Source organism: Urtica dioica, chromosome 7, assembly GCF_054948205.1.
Source record: "Urtica dioica subsp. dioica isolate 48M chromosome 7, U.dioica_male_clone48M_v1_H2, whole genome shotgun sequence".
Classification (NCBI taxonomy): domain Eukaryota; kingdom Viridiplantae; phylum Streptophyta; class Magnoliopsida; order Rosales; family Urticaceae; genus Urtica; species Urtica dioica.
Window position 1 is genome coordinate 19,987,804 of NC_142762.1, and position 19,697 is coordinate 20,007,500.

At 39.1% G+C, this 19,697-nt stretch overlaps 1 protein-coding gene across 1 annotated transcript; it reads left to right on the top strand.

Moving 5' to 3' along the window:
- Positions 1 to 5,118: 5,118 nt before the first annotated feature.
- LOC149390340 (uncharacterized) lies at positions 5,119 to 5,451 on the top strand. Its single transcript, XM_089619747.1, has one exon. The coding sequence runs from the start codon at positions 5,119 to 5,121 to the stop codon at positions 5,449 to 5,451; it is 333 nt and encodes a 110-aa protein (XP_089475873.1).
- Positions 5,452 to 19,697: the final 14,246 nt, after the last annotated feature.

Genomic DNA, 19,697 nt, shown 5'->3' on the forward strand with positions numbered 1-19,697 from the left:
AATGCTCCACCTATCACGACTCTCCCGATAGCCTAGACGATTGCTATATGGCTTCCTCTAGGTAACGGGTTCGAAGGTCGTACCGTACTCAAGTTAAACAACTACAAAATAATAAAATGAGGTATTGTAAAATACCTCTTTTTTAATTTTTATATTTATCATTCGTACCTGTCACGAAATATTGGGATTTCGTGATGTTACTGTCACGAAAAATGGGAAATTCGTGACTTCTCTGTCACGAAAAATGGGGATTTCGTGATGTTCCTGTCACGAAAAATGGGGACTTCGTGACGTTTATGTCACGAAGAATTGGGATTTCGTGACGTTCTTGTCACGAAAAATGGGGATTTAGTTACTTCTCTGTCACGAAAACTGGGGACTTCGTGACGTTCATGTCACGAAAAAGAAGTCTTCAAGTCACGAAACGGTAGTTTTTCGTGACATACCAGTCACGAAATTGTTCCCTTTGATGGAATTTAATGAGAAATCTCTTCTTCTTTTCATTAAATCCGTCGTAGGGGATCAATGGTTGTTACGAATATTAAAATGATAAAATTTGAAAAATAAATGGACAGCCGTTCTACTTACCTAGAATATCAAGAAAATATGAGAAGGATAAATGGTAAGTGAGTTCTACTTACCTAGAACATCTTGACGAACTAATGTGTTTTGTATCGTGAAGTGTTGTTGACATACATTCATTTGTCCCATTTCATTTCATCATCTCAAAGGAACAGAATTTAAAGTACTCTAAACATATGAACATAGGTGAATGAGGTTGAACGTCATGTCGTCCGACATGTCGTTTTCAACTCTAATTTCTCCTTAATGTTGGAATTTTTTTATTAATAGCGTTGGTAGTCCTCCCAAAACAACTCATTTAAGAGTCTAGAAGGAAATTTATGAGGACCAAACGAGATCAAATGAGCGAAGTAGATCATGAGTTCGGTTAATTGGTACGTATCTCGTGACGTTACTGTCACGAAAAATGGGGACTTCGTGACGTTCCTGTCACGAAAAATAGTGATCTCGTGACGTTCCTGTCATGAAAAATGGGGACTTCGTGACGTTTATGTCACGAAGAATTGGGATTTCGTGACGTTCTTGTCACGAAAAATGGAGATTTCGTTACTTCTCTGTCACGAAAACTGGGGACTTCGTGACGTTTCTGTCACGAAAAAGAAGTCTTCAAGTCACGAAACGGTAGTTTTTCGTGACATACCAGTCACGAAATTGTTCCCTTTGATGGAATTTAATGAGAAATCTCTTCTGCTTTTCATTAAATCCGTCGTAGGGGATCAATGGTTGTTATGAATATTAAAATGATATAATTTGAAAAATAAATGGACAGCCGTTCTACTTACCTAGAATATCAAGAAAATATGAGAAGGATAAATGGTAAGTGAGTTCTACTTACCTAGAACATCTTGACGAACTAATTTGTTTTGTATCGTGAAGTGTTGTTGACATACATTCATTTGTCCCATTTCATTTCATCATCTCAAGGGAACAGAATTTAAAGTACTCTAAACATATGAACATAGGTGAATGAGGTTGAACGTCATGTCGTCCGACATGTCGTTTTCAACTCTAATTTCTCCTTAATGTTGGAATTTTTTTATTAATAGCGTTGGTAGTCCTCCCAAAACAACTCATTTAAGAGTCTAGAAGGAAATTTATGAGGACCAAACGATATCAAATGAGCGAAGTAGATCATGAGTTTCGGTTAATTGGTACGGATCTCGTGACGTTACTGTCACGAAAAATGGGGACTTCGTGACGTTCCTGTCACGAAAAAATAGTGATCTCGTGACGTTCCAGTCACGAAAAATGGGGACTTTGTGACGTTCATGTCACGAAGAATTGGGCTTTCGTGACGTTCCTGTCACGAAAAATGGGGATTTCGTTACTTCTCTGTCACGAAAAATGGGGACTTCGTGACGTTCCTGTCACAAAAAAGAAGTCTTCAAGTCACGAAACGGTAGTTTTTCGTGACATACCAGTCACGAAATTGGAAAAAAAAGTCCATACCCAACATTAGTACATCAAGAAAAAGTCTTAAAAACATATGAACATAGGAGGAGAATTATACAAATAGTTTTAAAACATGTGATATCGTCTAAACATTAAAACATTAAAACATTAAAACATTGTAAATATTGAGTACCTCATCTCGAACTACATTTTATTTCTTTCCGTCCACCCCCCTTTGGCAAGCCGGCAAATCTTTATGGTCTTCGACAATAGCTCCCTTTGATTTCAAAAATTCCTCCCAATTCTCGCCGAATATTTCTTGAAGAACGGAGTTAGCCATCAAAACTGGAGATTTGTAATCCTCACCTGCATGCATCTCTACATACTCGTTGTATTCAGCTTCGCTCATGTCATGACGCTTCTTTAATTTCCTGGGAGGGCGCGGAGATGGAATCATGTAATATCTCGCGGTCGAGTTTGCACTTCCTGAAGGCATCTCCGACGTCTCATTCACCGTCGAAACTTTTTTACTCGAATCGCTTCCCTTCGTCGTTGGATCTTTAGCATCCATTTCACCGTTAGACTCTTTCAAACAATATTATCAGTTTGATATTAGGTAAATATCAAAGGTCGGATAAATATGAGGATTCCTTACCTAACTTTTGTAGTAAGTAAATGCTAAAATAAATATTCTTACCTAACTTCCAAAGTTGGTTGTTCAGTAATTTAATTGCTATGAATGCCATTTATTGCTATTAAAAATTCATATCCCAATTACCAACTCGGTCAAAACAGCGAATGATATCATGGTTCACGAAAATGGCTCGAACTTCGTGACTTCTATGTCACAAACTTTCGGGAACTTTCAGGAATTCATGACGTTTCTGTCACGAAACAATTGGATGTCGTTACTTCTATGTCACAAAAACAATTGGATGTCGTGACTTCTATGTCACGAAGAATTGTTATTTCGTGACTTCTTTGTCAGTAAAACAATAGATTTCGTGACGTTTACGTCACGTAAATTGTTTAATAGGACTAAAACGTCACGAATGAGAAATATAAAAATCCATAACAAACATAACAAACTAAATAAGAAATAAAGTAAAGTACAAATCCAAATTGGTACATCAAATAAAAAGTCTAAAAAAAAGGAACAATCGAGCTCATGTTCGGGGTCGGCTATGGTGGGTCGGGATCGCGTTGCGACATGTGGCTCGATTATGTCCTACTCCACCACACCGACTGCATTTATTCCTTCTATCCTCATCCCCTTCCCATTGAGAGGGTATTCTTTTCTTTTTTGGTCTTCCGGCGGCACGAGCCGCAACATGAGGTGGATTTACTATTTTTTGCGTGACTTCCTCTGGAAAATTCCACGACTCCTCGCTGCCAATTGGATGAATTACACCTGCATAACAACTTCTCCAATATTCGGTGGTGTAGTAATTTGATATGTACTTCTCAACTGCGAAGTTTCGAAAACCGCAAGCCGCAATGCCGTGGGGACAGATAAAGTTGTCAGTTTGAAAGACACGGTAACTACATGTCTTCTCTCTCAAATTTACAGCCCACTTTTGCCCCTCTCTATCAACGACTTCAAACTCGTACACCGATGATGGATGCACCTGTTCCGCACCCAATACCATTTAGTTTACGGGTTATAATAAAAAACATATTATAAAAAAATTAAAAATTGAATGCCTATCACGTACCCCCATTCCAGTAGATTTAGCGTGGTATTCTTCAAGTTTTTTATTCGCGTCAACGCAAAGGATCGTCAACGTTCTCAACGATTTTTCTCTACGTTCGTAAAACCATTTACTCATTCTCTCCCGGATAAAATCAAATAGCTTGGCAATAGGGAACTCTCTCGGTTTGACATTCATTGCATTCAGCGACTTGGCATTGTTTGATGTCATTATTGAGTACCTCTTCTCCGTGTAGAAACTACGAGCCCATTTTTCGTAGCCTACGTCATTCTGAAGATACGCTCGGACTCTTGGATCTTCCTCATCTATCATAAGCATATACTTTTCAAACTCTGCATACGTGTATGCCTTTGCTGCAGCATAGAACGTCCAATTCACCTCTTTTGATAGACCTTTGATTTGGTTCTTCACGTTCTTCAAAAGATGAAACAAGCAATAACCATGGTCTGAGTTAGTGAAAACCTTTTTCACACTGTTAATGATTCCCGCGTTCCTGTCAGACACTATGACCTGATGTGACCTCTCCTCGATTGCTTCCTTTAACCTTGTCAAGAAGTAAACCCACGATTCAGTAGATTCTGAATCACCAGCGCCGAATGCGAGGGGGTAAACTTGTTCATTCGCATCCATACCACATGCTGAAAATAGTGTGTGCAATGTATAAACTTTTGTAAACGCTCGACTTGTGAATTTGAATAAAATGGACGGGTTTTATTTCAAATTCTTGTTGCATATGAGACGTCCTTAGATTATAAATAGGATAAATTACAAGAATACCCCCTGAATTTAGGGGTCGGTAACGAACTGCCCCTTAAACTCGAAAAAGTCACAAAAAATCACCTGAACTCTCGTTCTGTTAAAGTATTGCCCCTTCTGTCAAAAATATTCCGTTAAAATTTATATTTTGAGCACATGACTCTCACGTGCTTATTATTTGAAGGGAAAATTAATAATATTGGCGGCTCTGGACATGTATCCGATGACCTGGTCGAGTGTATTTGTTTGCATGTATCCGATGACCTGGTCGAGCGTATTTGTTTGCACTTATCTGACGCTGGAATTTGATTGTCCCTCGTTCGCTTTCTTACAAATGCAGACTGAGTTCCTCGTCATGACGCGATGTGGTATATGAGTACCTTACCCCCAATGATTGCTTTTCCGGTGGTCGTTCCGCATGATGACGAGAAGGTTGACTGTGACGAGGGATATTCCGAGGAGGATCCCGCTGAGCCTTCGGACAACCCAGCTGCGTAGACGTTTGCTTGTCAACCACGAGAGTGGTTGCTTTGTGAGTGTAACGAGAGAACTAGCATTTTGTGTTTAAATCTCGTTTGACTAGGCCTTGAGAAGCTAGTCTATGTTGGTTATGCATTCTCGAGATTGTGACTTGGATTTTAACCGTGCCCTCTTCCATGTGTAGAATTGAGCAGGTATGAGACCTTTTGAGATCCTTGAACGTGTAGGCAAGACCGCTTATCGCTTGGCATTACTGCCATCTATGTCCAACCTTCATGATGTGTTTCACGTGTCCATGCTATGGAAGTACGTGTCTGACCCTTCGCATATCTTACAAGAGCAAAAGGTTGAGATCTGTCCTGAAATCAGATATGAAGAGCCGGCCGTTGAGATTCATGATCGCAAAGATAAAGTTTTGAGGAACGAGACCATTCCTTTGGTCAAGGTTTTGTGGAAGAGGCATGTTGTAGAAGAAGCTACATGGGAGCTTGAGAGTGAGAAGCAAAAGAAGTACCCTACTCTGTTTTAAGTTTCGAGGACGAAACTCTTCAAAGGGGGTAGGGATTGTAATGTATAAACTTTTGTAAACGCTCGACTTGTGAATTTGAATAAAATGGACGGGTTTTATTTCAAATTCTTGTTGCATATGAGACGTCCTTAGATTATAAATATCTTGGAAAATGATAATATTTAAGGTCGATGAAATTTTGGAATGAGGATATTCGAGTAATTTAATATTATTATTCGGAACATACTCGGGGATTTAAAAAATCTCAAGAGTAAAAATAAATTCCGGAATCCCTTAAATATATTCAAGATAACGGGAAATAATAATAATTTTCTCGGTTATTTTTCAAGATTATTTTTACTTAATTAAGGACAGAATTGTGAGGTTTTATTTTAAAAGGACTTATGTGCAACATTTTGAAGGACGAGATTGAAAGAAAAAGAGGAAAAGGGGGTTGTTTTAAGAGAGGCGTGTCAATATTTGAGTGGACCACCTGTGCACGTGTGGCATGGTGAGAGAGTGCCACATGGCCACTTATTCCACTCTCCCTCTCTCTTTCGCCGCCACCTCACCATCCCTCACTCTCTCTATTTCTCTCATTCTCGGTCTCTCTCTGCTCTCTCTTCTCCTTCCTCACATCACTCGGCCGAAAGAACCAGACAAGAAAAAAAAGCCCCGAGCTTGATCTTCACTCGTCACCAAGCCCCATCATCACCGCCATCCTCTCTCACTCTTCTCCTTCCTTTCTTCTTCGCGCGCCATCAAGCCACCGAGCCACGTCGCCTCGCGTCCACGCCGAGGAAGCACTCTGCCGCGAGCTCGCCGTGACCACCGCCCGAGGAAGAGACGCCGGAAAAGAGAGATAACACACCGAGGAGTCCAGATTCACAAGAAACTTGGGTAAGCAATCAAAACCCGAACTGGATTTTGTGATTCTAGGGTTCATACTTGGTTTTTTGGGGCTTTATGGATTCCGGGTTGAATTTGGTGAAATTGCTTGGTTTTAATTGTTGTTTGGACTCGGTTAATGATGTTTGTAGCTCGAATTTGAGGTTTGAGTCCGAATTTCTTTGGTTTGGTTTGGTTTTGGCCGAAAATGTGATGAACTAGGTTTTAGTTGGGGCTTTTGATCTCTGCGTGTTTAGTGATGATCTTAAGTTGCTTTTGAGGTTGTTCAATGTCTGGGTTTTGGTTGATAATGGCTGTTCACTGATGATTTGAATTTTTGGACGAATTTTCTTTGGAAATTGCTCTTGGCCGTGTGTGTGTTTTTCTGAAATTCTGATGGTGGTTGTTATTACCTGAGGCTGTGATGATGAATCTGAGAACCTGATTGTTTTGGATTGAATTGGTGAATTGGTTATGGGTTCGGGTTTTGAATCGTGATATCGGGATTTCAAGATTTTGTCATGTTTTGGGCATCGTGAATTGACTCGTTATCGGATTCCAGGTTTGAATTACAGATCTTGACGGACGGACGGGATTCAGACGAGTCAAGAGCGACAAGACCGATTTATGAAGATATCAAGTGAAAAGAGTTATCGAAATAAAGCTCGATTAACTCGTGAGTCGTTTATCGCTTTATAGCGTTAGACTCGAGTTTTAATTTTTGGATTTGAGATTGTATTCAGGGATTATTAATAATTTATTTAAGAATGTTCGAGAATTTAAATTCTGGTTAATTAATTCAAATTCTCGGTTTGTATGATTTTTCGGATTATTCATTTAATTTATTTAAGACTCGTTAAATAATGATTTGGATTTTATTTCGTACTCGTTCTCTGGTACGAACTCGCACGAGTCTTGAATAAGTTTAAATTCCGAAAAGCCGAGAAATAATTGAATTTAATTCTCGAACCCCTGAATCGACTCGCAGTAAATCCCGATAACGAACCTTAAGCTCGTCAGCTTCTCACGAATCATTGACTAATGAGATTTCAACTTCAGGTTTTAGTTTCTCGACGCTTGAGGACGTGTTAACGCTTCAGGATGTATAGAGTCTCGGGAAGCGTGAAAAGCAAGGAAACTCCGGAAAGCAAGGAAGCGTGAAAAGCAAGGAAGTCAACCTTGTTCGGGTACACCCGTTAGGTTCAAACGCTAACTTGAACCGGCCATGTTTACTCTGTGTATAGTTAGACTCTCTTCTAACTCTAGGAAGTAGGTTAGAATCGAGACGACGGAAGAGCGATAGACTCTCAAATTCAATCGGGAGTAGAGAGTTCGAAAGTCACATTTCGAGCTTTCAGCTTAAAACACTTAACGAGCTTCAAAGGGAAACAATAAGTTCTTTCGGGGTTTATCCCGTTACGCTCTTCCGTATATAAGTTTAACGTGTACGCTGCTAGCCGCAGAGTACCCAAACTTTAATTACACTCGTGTTGGTGGTACCCAAAAGTCAACGACTTGTGTTTGTGGCAGACCTAGGTGGTCTGTATGGCGCTGAGTACTCAAAACTGGGGAGAACCTAACGGTAACGGGCAGTCACCACGAGCGAACCCGATGGTAAAGGGCAGTCGCCTCGAGCGAACCCAACGATAACGGGCAGTCGCCACGAGCAAACCCGATGGTAAAGGGCAGTCACCTAGAGTGAACCCATTCAGCAATGAGCAGTCGCCTCGAGTGAACTCATTGTCGTGCCAAGGCGGCACACATGCGCCGACGTCAGATGAAGATGGTACCACTAGTGGATCCCAGACAATCTTAAAACACCCAAGCCGCCGTAAGACTGCTGCTCGAGGTTTGAGGCTGGCTTATTGTCGTTGTGGAGATCGTAGCAGAAGAGGATGTACGATCTTGCAGAACGACAAGTGAATAGATAGAGTGTGATATCACGCGTCAATCATGCTCTAATGTTATGATCTAGCTGCATCTAGCAATCATTCTGCATTCTTGTGTTTTTGTTTGCACGTCACATGGAATTAGTCGTTTTACTTTATAGATAGACTCCCACTTACTGAGTCAATCGACTCATAGTTTTATGACCCTTGGTAATGTAGATAAGGGAAAAGCTGGTAAGCGGGAAACGAGATTGAAGACCGAGATCGAGCCGTATTGCCTTGACCTATGGGCTATGGGGTTTCTTAATCGGGGGTTAGTATCTTCTGATAAAACATTCCGGAACATATTTGTATAGGAGTCGCTATAAGACTCTAAGTTATAAAAGCGAAAAATTTCCCCGAATTTTCGCAAACTATTTTATTATGTTTAATTTATGTGTTTATATTATGAGTTATGTACAGATTTGAGTTGATCAGTCGCGGTTCGTGGGCGAGCTGTCGCTCGCGGGTCGTGACAGTGTGCCTTTATAGTAACTCTTCAAAAAAGTGCCGTCGATGATAACTACGGGCCGTAGATACTTCCACCCCTTTTTCCAAGCACTAAACGACATGGAGAAGTATTTGAAACGGTGGGATCGAGGAGTTGTGACAAGGTCGAATGACGAACCTGGATTGTTAGTCGACCACATGTACATGAATTTAGGCAGAGATCTATACGATGCATCATCGGTGCCAAACAATGATGATAGTGCCGCCTGTCTTGACCTCCATGCTTTTTTGTAGGACATGTCCACTCCAAAATCTTGTTGCATGTAGGACATGATGTCTTTGGGTTTGCATGGTGAACATGAGGGATCGATGTACCTGTGTTTCATAGTCTCGCCTACAAATGTGAACGTAGCCTGAGGATGTTCTCCTTGTCTGAATTGTGTAGCACACGTGTGCTCAGAATCATACCTGCAAGAATGTAAGAGCAATGTTAATTTCCGGTGACCACGATAATATCAATGTAGAAATAAGTAATAAGTCACCTCCTCACTTCAAAGATCTCGGATGTAGTCTTTTTTACTCCACGAACAGACCACGCGCATGAGTCATCTCGACAAACAACATGGATATACCGTTGGTTAGAAGTCTTCGTCTTGAACGTAAAATGTTTGGTGATTGCTAACATGCATAAATGGTTCTTCAGAGTTGCTTTGTTGGCGTACAATCCTCCTTTGACTAGTCTCAGCGGAGAGTGAATATCTGACACATCAAGGTCAGGATGCATATTTTGGTTATCCGTGGAAGGCGTAGCGCATTGACTCGTCCTCCTCGTTCTAGAGCAAGGCGTACTAAATCGTTTTGGAGTGCCTGAGCGTGGAGGGGTCTGCCATGGTGTGTCTGAATGACTCTGATTCGGGTCGGGGATCTCGGGAGAACTAGCCTCCGACTTAGGAGACGACATGTCCGCTTGTGCTGGTAGACCGGTGTTCGGAGTTGACCCAACGCCTGAGTCCGAAACCAACGGCTCTTGCTTCAATGGCTCCATATCTACTACCAAACTAAGTTTGGATCTGTCCGGTTTCTCCTTCCGAAGATGCAAGTAACATTTCAAACTTAGGTCGGAGTCAATACTTACTGGGGGTACCGACCCTTCTGTCTCATAAGAAACACGGAGGACTTGATTTTTAGGTGAGCGATTGAGCGTGGCATACAATAACTGCATAAACACCTCGTACATTGCTTTTGCCGGTATTAAGATTCCCACTGCACACCCAGGGCCAGCGTCGTATCGTTCATGTTTCACCCATCTACCGCTATGCTTGACGAAGGTATGAATGTCTTTCATAACTGCAAATAGTGGAGATAAAGTCACATTAAATTATTTTCTCATAAAACTTTATTATATGCGCAGATATATAGTAAGCACTTGAATCCATATTATATAATATCGTTCATGTTTGTCATTGCAGACTTTAGTTTCGTGACTATGGTGTTACGAAATAATTTAGTTTCGTGACAATATTGTCACGAAATAATTTCGTTTTGTGACTATATTGTCACGAAATATGGAGTCATGCTGAAGCTTTCGTGACTATGGGTGTCACGAAATAATTTAATTTCGTGACAATAGTGTCACGAAATAATTTCGTTTTGTGACTATATTGTCATGAAATATGGAGTCATGCTGAAGCTTTCGTGACTATGGGTGTCACGAAATAATTTAGTTTCGTGACAGTCACGAAATAATTCCGTTTTGTGACTATATTGTCACGAAATATTGAGTCATGCTGAAGCTTTCGTGACAACGTTGGTCACAAACACTGTAACCACAATGGCTATGTATGAGGGAGCTTACCGGAATAAAGAGCGAAAAGAGTGTCAATGTGGGAGCTTGCTGCACCGGAAAGGGCAGAGAAAGACGACGGCGAAGGTGGGTGGCCTTGGAAGACGACGGACGGCGCGAACTAAGAGAGAGATGAGGGATGGCCGTCAAGTTAGAGAGAGAGGACGGACGCCGGCTGAGATCCAGACACCCAGACGACAATGAGACACGACGCCAATGGAGGAGATGCGACGGTGACAATGGAGGAGATGAAACAAGTGCAATGGAGAAGATGAAGCCGATAATAAATGAAAGAAAAGAAAGAAGGAGAGATGAGAGTAGAGTTTAGTTTTTAGGATTCTTTAAAAAAAAATAGAAAATAAATAAGGGTATAATGGTAATTACATAAATAGAAATAAATGAAGAGGTCCTATTGCTGACCTTTTAAAAAAAACGTCCAAAAAAGTCATTTGGTCTTTATTTACTCCTAGTTTTGGAAAAATCCCTACTACTCTACGACTAAAATTTAAGATTTTTTCTATTTTTTTTTAAATGTCACAACTAGAATCAGATCCGGAAAGAGAGTTTAATTTTTCCTAATCTACCCTTGTATCAATTAACACATTCCTTACGAAATTATTATCTAACTCAAAAATGAACCCTACCCAACCAATAGCTCGTCACATATATTCCGACCATCTCCATCTCTCTCTCTCATTTTCCTCATCTTCTCCGCTCTCTCCCTCGTCGTCCACATTTTTTTCAATTCAAAAACCTTACCCAGTACAATATGCTCATTATCTCCCTTCTTGTCTCTTCCCATTAGTGCATTATCTCTCTTCCTTTCTCTTCCCATTATTCCGACCAGCTCTTTCTCTCCTCCAGCCCTACAATTTCCGACCAGCTCTTCCTCATTTTCTCCAGCTCAGCTTTCTCTCTCCATTCTCGTCCTCATTTTTTTTCTCACCAGCTATGTCTCCCCGCTCCGCGACAAAGCTCTGCAGCAGTTGACCAGTTCAAAATAAAGGACATTAAGTTGTTTACGGCAAGTTGTTCATATACGTAGGTTTAGTCGAACGTTTTTCCTAAAATCTAATAGATTTGTTAGTGATCGACTTCGAAAATCACTAAAAAAACCAAGTTTTCAGATTGACGGCTTCGTGGATATATTGTAATAAAAATTAGGATTAACGTGACAACGATGCCACTAAATCTTCAACAAAAAATCTCATTTGGTGATATATTTAGTGACAACATAATCACGAAGTAACTTATTCATTACCATGTTATCACGAAATATATCGATTGCATGACAATATAATCACGAAATAACATATTTGTGACCATGTTATCACAAAATATATATCGATTATGTGACAACATGGTCACGACATAACTTATTCGTGATCATGTTCTCACGAAATAACTTCTTCGTGACAACATAATCAGGAAATAACTTATTTGTGGCCATGTTATCACGAAATATATCTATTGTGTGACAACATAAGCACGAAATATCTTATTCTTGATCATGTTATCATGAAATATATCTATTGCGTGACTTCATATATTACTTTATTTTGTTATAAATTTTGAATTGTTCTGTATATTTGGACTATGTGCAGCGATGAGACATGTTCATACATTCGTCAAGCATAGCGGAAGATGGGTGAAACCTTCACGTTACTTGACCAAGAGGAATGAGGCTATTTTAATACCTGCGAAAGTGACGTACGATAAGTTCTTGCATCTATTGTATGTCATGCTACAGCTTTCACCTTCTACTCATAAGCTCCATGTTAAGTACGAGATAGAAGGGTTGGTGCCACAAATTATTAATGCGTCGGACCTAAGTTTGAAATGTTATTTGCATCTTCGGAGGGAGAAAACGGACATATCAAAATTGAATTTGGTGGTGGACATGGAGAAATTGAAGCCAGACCAACCCAGTTTCGACTCTGATATGCCGTGTCCAGAGACGGAGGGTGGTGCTGCTGAAATCCCAAACCACGACTCTGCACTAGTTTGTCCAAATACCGAGGGTGATGTTTCTGAGCTTTCCAACCATGACCCAAGTCAGAGTCCTTGAGGCAAACCAGAGCACACTCATCTGTCTTCAGGCACACTGGAGCCCACTCCAGCGTCTTCAGGCACTCCACAGTAGTGTCATTCGCCTTTATCACAAGACCTAACGGAGTGGATGGTTGACATCGGTTTGATGGATATTCATTCTCCCACAAGAATATTCAAAGGAGGAATGTATATCAACAAAAAGCTTTGAATAAACATTTAAGCATGTTCTCGATCCACAACCATTTTTGTTTTAAAACAAAAACTTCTAATAAACGGATCATCCATGTTGTTTGCGTTGATGACTCGTGTGCCTGGTCAGTTTGTGGAGTTAAATTACATCAAGGTGAAGTCTTCGTTGTGAGAAGGTAAACATACTTACATATCTTGTAATCCGATATTATAAAATTGACGTTCTGTGACCATGAAATCACTAAATCTTCTGTCTTTCGTGACAATGTCGTCACGGATTACAGATTCCTTTCATGACTACAACGTCATGAAACATGGTCATTTCGTGAGAACAACGTGCCCAAATTTAACAATCTACTAACCTTATTTCAGGTATAATTCTGAGCATACGTGTGCAACACAGTTCAGACAAGGAAAACATCTGTAGGCTACGTGCACATTTGTCGGCGAGGTTGTAAAACCCAAATATATTGATCCCGCATGTTTTACATTTAAACCAATAGATATTATGTGCCACATGCGGCAGGATTTTGGAGTGGAAATGGGTTACAAAAAAGCATGGAGATCAAGGCAGAAAGCACTAGCATCCTTATTTGGCACCGAGGATGCTTCATACGCATTTCTGTCCAAATTTGTACACATGGTTTCGACCATGAATCTAGGTTCTTCATTCAACCTTGTCACAACTCCTCGTTCGCATCGTTTCAAACACCTCTTCATGTCTCTTAGTGCTTGGAAAAGAGTATGGAAGTATTGTCGGCCCGTAGTTATCATTGACGGGACTTTTTTGAAGAATTATTATAAAGGCACATTGTTTTCAGCATGTGGTATAGACGCGAACGAACAAGTTTACCCATTCATCTTTGGTGTTGGTGATTCAGAATCTAATGAAGCGTGGTTTTACGTATTGACAAAGTTAAAGGACGCAATTGGGGAGATGAGACATCAGGTCATTGTATCCCATAGAAACCAAGGAATCATTAATAGTGTTAAAAAGGTATTTACTCTCTCAGAACATGGTTATTGCATGTATGATCTCCTTAAGAATGTGAAGACCAAGTTCAAGGGTTTGGAAAAGAAAATGAATTGGATATTCTATATGCTGCGGCAAAGGCATACACGTATGAAGACTTTGAAAACTTTATGGGCATGATTGACGTAGAGGATCAAGGAAAACGAGATTACCTTCAGAACGACATAGGCAACCAGAATTGAGCTCGTTGTTTCTTTAGCAAAAAGAGATACTCGGTAATGACATCCAATTGCCGAGTCTCTGAATTCCGTGAACGTCAAACCTAGGGAGTTCCCGATCTCAAATTTGTTCAATTTTCTCTGAGAGAGAATGACAAAATGGTTTTATGAACGTAATTCCAAAGCTGCGGGAACATTGACGATCCTTTCTGAAGAAGCAAATAAAAAACTTGTCGAGTACCATGCTAAATCTATCGGAATACAGGTACGTCTTTACCATTCAATTTTTACAATATGCATTATGTTCCAACATTGCTGTGAAAATTAATGTCTCCGTGACGACAATGTCACAGAATCAAAGTATTTCGTGATGTTCATCACTTCATGAATTCTGTGAATTCGTGACATCTTTGTCACAGATTCATATGTATTCAGTTTGTGTTTAATATTTTCGTAACATGTGAGAACTAACAAGTTTATTGTTATTGGATATTGAATAGGTGCGTCCTTCATCGATGTACGAGTTTGAGGTCGTTGACAAACACGGCCTAAAGTGGGCCGTATGTTTGAATAAGACATGCCCATGCCGTGTCTTTCAAACTGAAAGCTGTTGGTGATTATTGCACCTTAAATAATCAATTAAAAGCGGATAATAATAATTACACTAAAAAGAGCTAATTATTAATATGGTTATTAAACAAGATCTAGATTACTTAATTAATTAAACATAAGAAACTTCATCAAGCAACCATATCAGATAAAAGACGAGTTTAAGAAAACTTACAGTTTTTGGCTCACGAACCGAAATCTTTCACAATCCGTCTTCGTCTTGAATGTACAAGCCTCCACATGATTAGATCTGGAACTCCTCCTTCAAGGACTCGATGTGATGACACCAAATCTTCCGAAACGTAATCTTCGAGGACGATAAGACAAAAGAGTGGGCTTAGTTATATCTCACTAGATCTGGAAACAGGGTGTTACCGATATTTCTCTCTTATTTCAAAGAATGGAATTGAAGCAGTTCTGAGGGGAAGGAGTAGAGGACTTAGGTCGGCACACTCAAGGGAGAGAGACCACAAAATTCCTTGGCAATTCAGGTTAAATTTTGTTTTTCATTAGCTCTCTATTTATAGCAGTTCAAAAGGTATCTTATAGAATATTCCAGAATATTCTAGAAAATATTATTTCCTTTTATTGTGTTCACACTAGTGGATTAAATCTCAGCCCTTAGATCTCAACAAGTTAATCCTATTTTTTCTCTCATCCGTCAGATCAATATATAGGATTTTATTTTATACAACAGTATAAAATATTTGTTGTTGAGAAAATTTAGGAAAATATATTCTCCTAAATATTCTCCTTATATTTAGCCTAAATATTTGGAGAGAATATAGAACATTCATATTCCCTATTTATTCTCCTATATTTTAGGAACAGAAAAACAGAAAAAAAATACTGGTTAGAACACCAGATAAAAAATCACCTACCACAGGTAGGTAGGGTCCAAATTTTGCTTTTTCAAAGCCCAATAGATTTAAACCCATTTAACGTGTATTTAATTGTGCAACAATAAATATAAAGTTTATTTACTTGATCTAGCTACAAATAAACAGCTTTATTACAAATATTTATTTAATTCTCAAAAGACCTTTTTTGGAATTAATTGTTGTCAATCACTATTACAGCAAGTGAGATTATAATAATAATAATACATATTATCATATTAACGTTCTTATCCGCCTTTATCGAAGTTGAATCGGGGACGATGGACCTAGTAGTAGAAGCTTAACAATCTCGATAAAAAGACAAAATATTCATTTTTCTTTTCTAATCGAATTGCCTAGTCCCTAACAATACTCCACCGTGTAATCCATGACTGAACCCAACTTTGATACTAGAATTATATTTACTTATCGTAACGAGTGTCCACTAATTTAGTCAGTACGTGATCGTGACCCTCCAGGTTCAGCCGTTATCGAGATAGGTCAATTTGTTCCATTATACCTTTCTTGTTATATATAAGCCCTAAGTATCGTTTGCTTCCCCAGCGAAAGATTCAACCGAACGTAAGCTAACTTCGGAAGTGTGCACAATCAATCGGTTCTGGAGTCAACCATTAGGTGAGAGAACATTAACATTCTTTCAGGAAGGCTGGATTCCGTATCTGTAAAACACTTTCTTCTACAATCATGTCCCGACTTACCAAGACACCTATTTGATCAGCTTCTAACTAGCCTTTAACGTGGTGAGTCAAAAAAGCCGGTAACATGATCTAAAAGTCCATGATTATTTCATGATATTAGATGAAGCGTCACTGTGACCATCATAAATGGCATGGGCTAGTGCATCGTAACGGTCCTTAAACGACGCATCTATCCAAACCAAAGTCTGTCCAGGTCGTACATCTTTTGCAAGTGTATAATGCTCCCAATGAATGATCAACCATCACTCATGTTCCACATATATGACTTTAGATAGGGCTTTCCAGGCGTATATCAGTCATCGACCAAGTTTTAGTTCACCGCCCGATCTCGGATGCCCAACATGCGATTCAGTTTGATAGGGAGACTATGGATGATAGTTGTTATTGATTCTGAATGTTGTCAGACCTCAACCCACATTTCATATGATGCTAATAAAGTAACGTCTTATCTTATTTAGTAATCATCATCTTCTAGTGGGCAATATTCCTAACAATCTTTCACTTTTACCAGAGAAGATAAGTTACCATGAGTCAATCTATTCGTAGCTATCGTAAAGATAGTTTAAGAAGTTTTGACCTAGGATTGAGATTCCCATGGATTCTCAAATTTATCATACTCCACAAGTTATGTTGATTCGACTTATATCCCAAATATATATCCACAGTCCATGCTAACATGCAAGTGTTCTTGATTCACCTCTCAAGGTCAAGTCATTTTGTTCTCAGTAAATCAATTTACTTTATAACATTTTAACACTTTGCATGCTTCAGACTATACACCAGACTTCATATCTAAAGATACGAATTTACCCTATTCGTTGGTGTACATCTATTGGTGCCTTCAACAATTTGCATCGTTGCATGCTCAGATCTCATCACCAGATTAAATATGTTTCAATAAGAACTTTATTGACTTCTAATTATAGTTAATGAACGGAAACACGGTCCTTCATATTCTATATTTAATTAAGGCTTAAGCATTTATGCATATTCAAATATCATAAAGGCAATTAAAAAATGAGTAGAGAAATATTTAATGACACATTCATATGTTCATAAATAATGTAATAAAACATAAAGAAAGAAAAGATTCATCCTATATGAAATAGTCATAAAAGACTACATTCCAGAAACCTCGGATTATTTGTGACACAACTCATATGTTCAAAAATAAATCCAAAAATGAAAGTAATAAAACTAGCTGGAAATTTTAGATCTTGAGCTAGAGCTTGAGCTTCTTAATAATTCGGGCTTGAATCCAACATTGCTCAGGAAGCTCACCAACACTATCGTGTTCCTCCAGATCTATTCTGCAACAAGAAGTATGCTGATCAATAATTATCCTCAAAATAATTTTAGGATATCATGAATTTTTTGGTACATTACCAGCATTCTTCTTGTTCTTTTCAAGCTCGGCTATGTACAAAGACAGTTCCTCTTCTAATGGCCTTCGGTGTTACAGTGTTGGCATTTGCCCACCATTTCACGCTTCTTCTCTTTTCCTTTTCCACTTCTCTTGAAGTTTCTCCTTTCCTTGTTAGCGGGAGCTTTCCCCTTCGAAGTACTAGGACGTGCCTTTGATGACCCAGCTCCAGAAGACATGTTCTTCTTGGATTTCGGCAAAGAGCTTTTGTCAGCATACAGAGCCGATCCTTTGTTCTTTCCTTGACGAGTGATAGACTTGAAAGTCTGTAACTCATTCAATAGCTGAGACAGTCCATACGCACACTTATTCATGATATAGTTTGACATGAACTGTATGAAATCACTCGAAAGGAAATTCATGATAATTCCCACCTGAGTGACCTCATCCATCAAAGCCCCATGGAATTCAGCTTCTGTGAAGTAATTAGTCATTTTCATGACATGATCCCTCACAAGAGTTCCCGCAATCATCCTAGTGCTAGTGCACTTACGAGTGAGTACAATACGGGCTTGCTCGCTTTTCATCCCAAACATTTCCTGCAGCGAGTCAAGGATCTCCACAGAAGTGTCCTTTCCTTCCAACTTTGTTCGCAATGCATTAGATATGCTTGTGAGCATGTAGGCCATGGCTTTGTTGTTAGCCATGTTCCACCTATCATACTCTTCCCTTTGAACTCGGGAAGCAGTAGAATTAGGAAAGGCATGTTTCTCTTCAGTGAGGATAAAGCGAATGCTTTCACTCACTAGCACAATATTCTGGTTAGACTTCCATTTCGGGAAGTTCTTACCAGTCAGGACGTCTTTCGACAACATGACCATAATAGGGTTCGACATGATTGCTAAAATATAAAAGCACATATATATTAGCAATATGAAAACAAACAAGCTATCAATAAAATTTAGGAAAGTAAAAACATAATGCAACCAAGCACGGGGTAAAATACTAAAGAAAAGAACCCAGTTTTTATATTCAACGGTAATCCACCAATAGCCACAGTCCGTTCCATTATGGTGGCGTAACGGAGTGCACCTAGTGAAAATCGAGAACCATCTCAGATTAGTGAACAATCATGGTTCATGACACTTGATAACTATGTTCACTAACTACCAATTAATTAGGAATCTTTGACCACATGAGCAACCACTGGTTGGATTCACGCATGAGTCAACTCAACATTTCAGCAGAAAGAGTTTAGCCCAAACGCACTGACTTAGCCAATACACGCCGAATTCAACTCCCCTACCTATCGCTAGAGACACAACCTTGTTATTAGAATCAGAAAAACCTGTCCAAAGACCGCCGATCAAGCAGGGATCTTTCATCCTCACGGTGTTGTGGCAATGTTGGAGGTCTACGACTCAATATACTTTCAGTATTATTTTTTTTTATCTCCTAGCATTAACTTTAATCTAAGTGATCCACTCGAATTATCTAATCATATTAAAAACTCTAGTGTTTCTAAGCTACCCTTAAAAAAAATTAAGTTTCGATATAGCTTAGTGTTTAGGAGTATCGTGACATCTAGTCTTGATAATTCTATTAGCATTCCTTCACAGAAAAAGCTTCCAACGAGGAGGGAAGACATAGTCTTTTAATAACCCCCAAGCTTAGCCTCTTATTGGCTTGGTGACAAAGCTTCTCCGATCCGTTCAACTCATTTATTAAAAACTATCCTAATCATATTAGATAAGTTACATATAATAAATGAAAGCCCATGATAACCCACAAAACAATTTTTCAAGATATATCATACATGGTAAAGCAACTAATTAAACAAGCATGACAAAGCATATATGGTTTTGATTCGGATTGATCGTATCCTAATTGATTCTTATAAATTTAACTTGATGAACTCAATCAAATTAGTTCATGGATTCTTGTTTGTTGGAATAGATCTAGGATTAAGAATAATTTATGGCTTCTAGCAAGCGGCAGAATATAAAAAATTCTTTAAAACATGTAAAACAATTTACTACCTAGACAAAGTGCATGAATATATAATTTAAAATTAATAACTATAAAGAGTTTTCACTCGGTACCAACCTCGCTTGAGCTTGAGCATTGAGAAGCTTTTGGAAAGGTTGAATCGCTCGT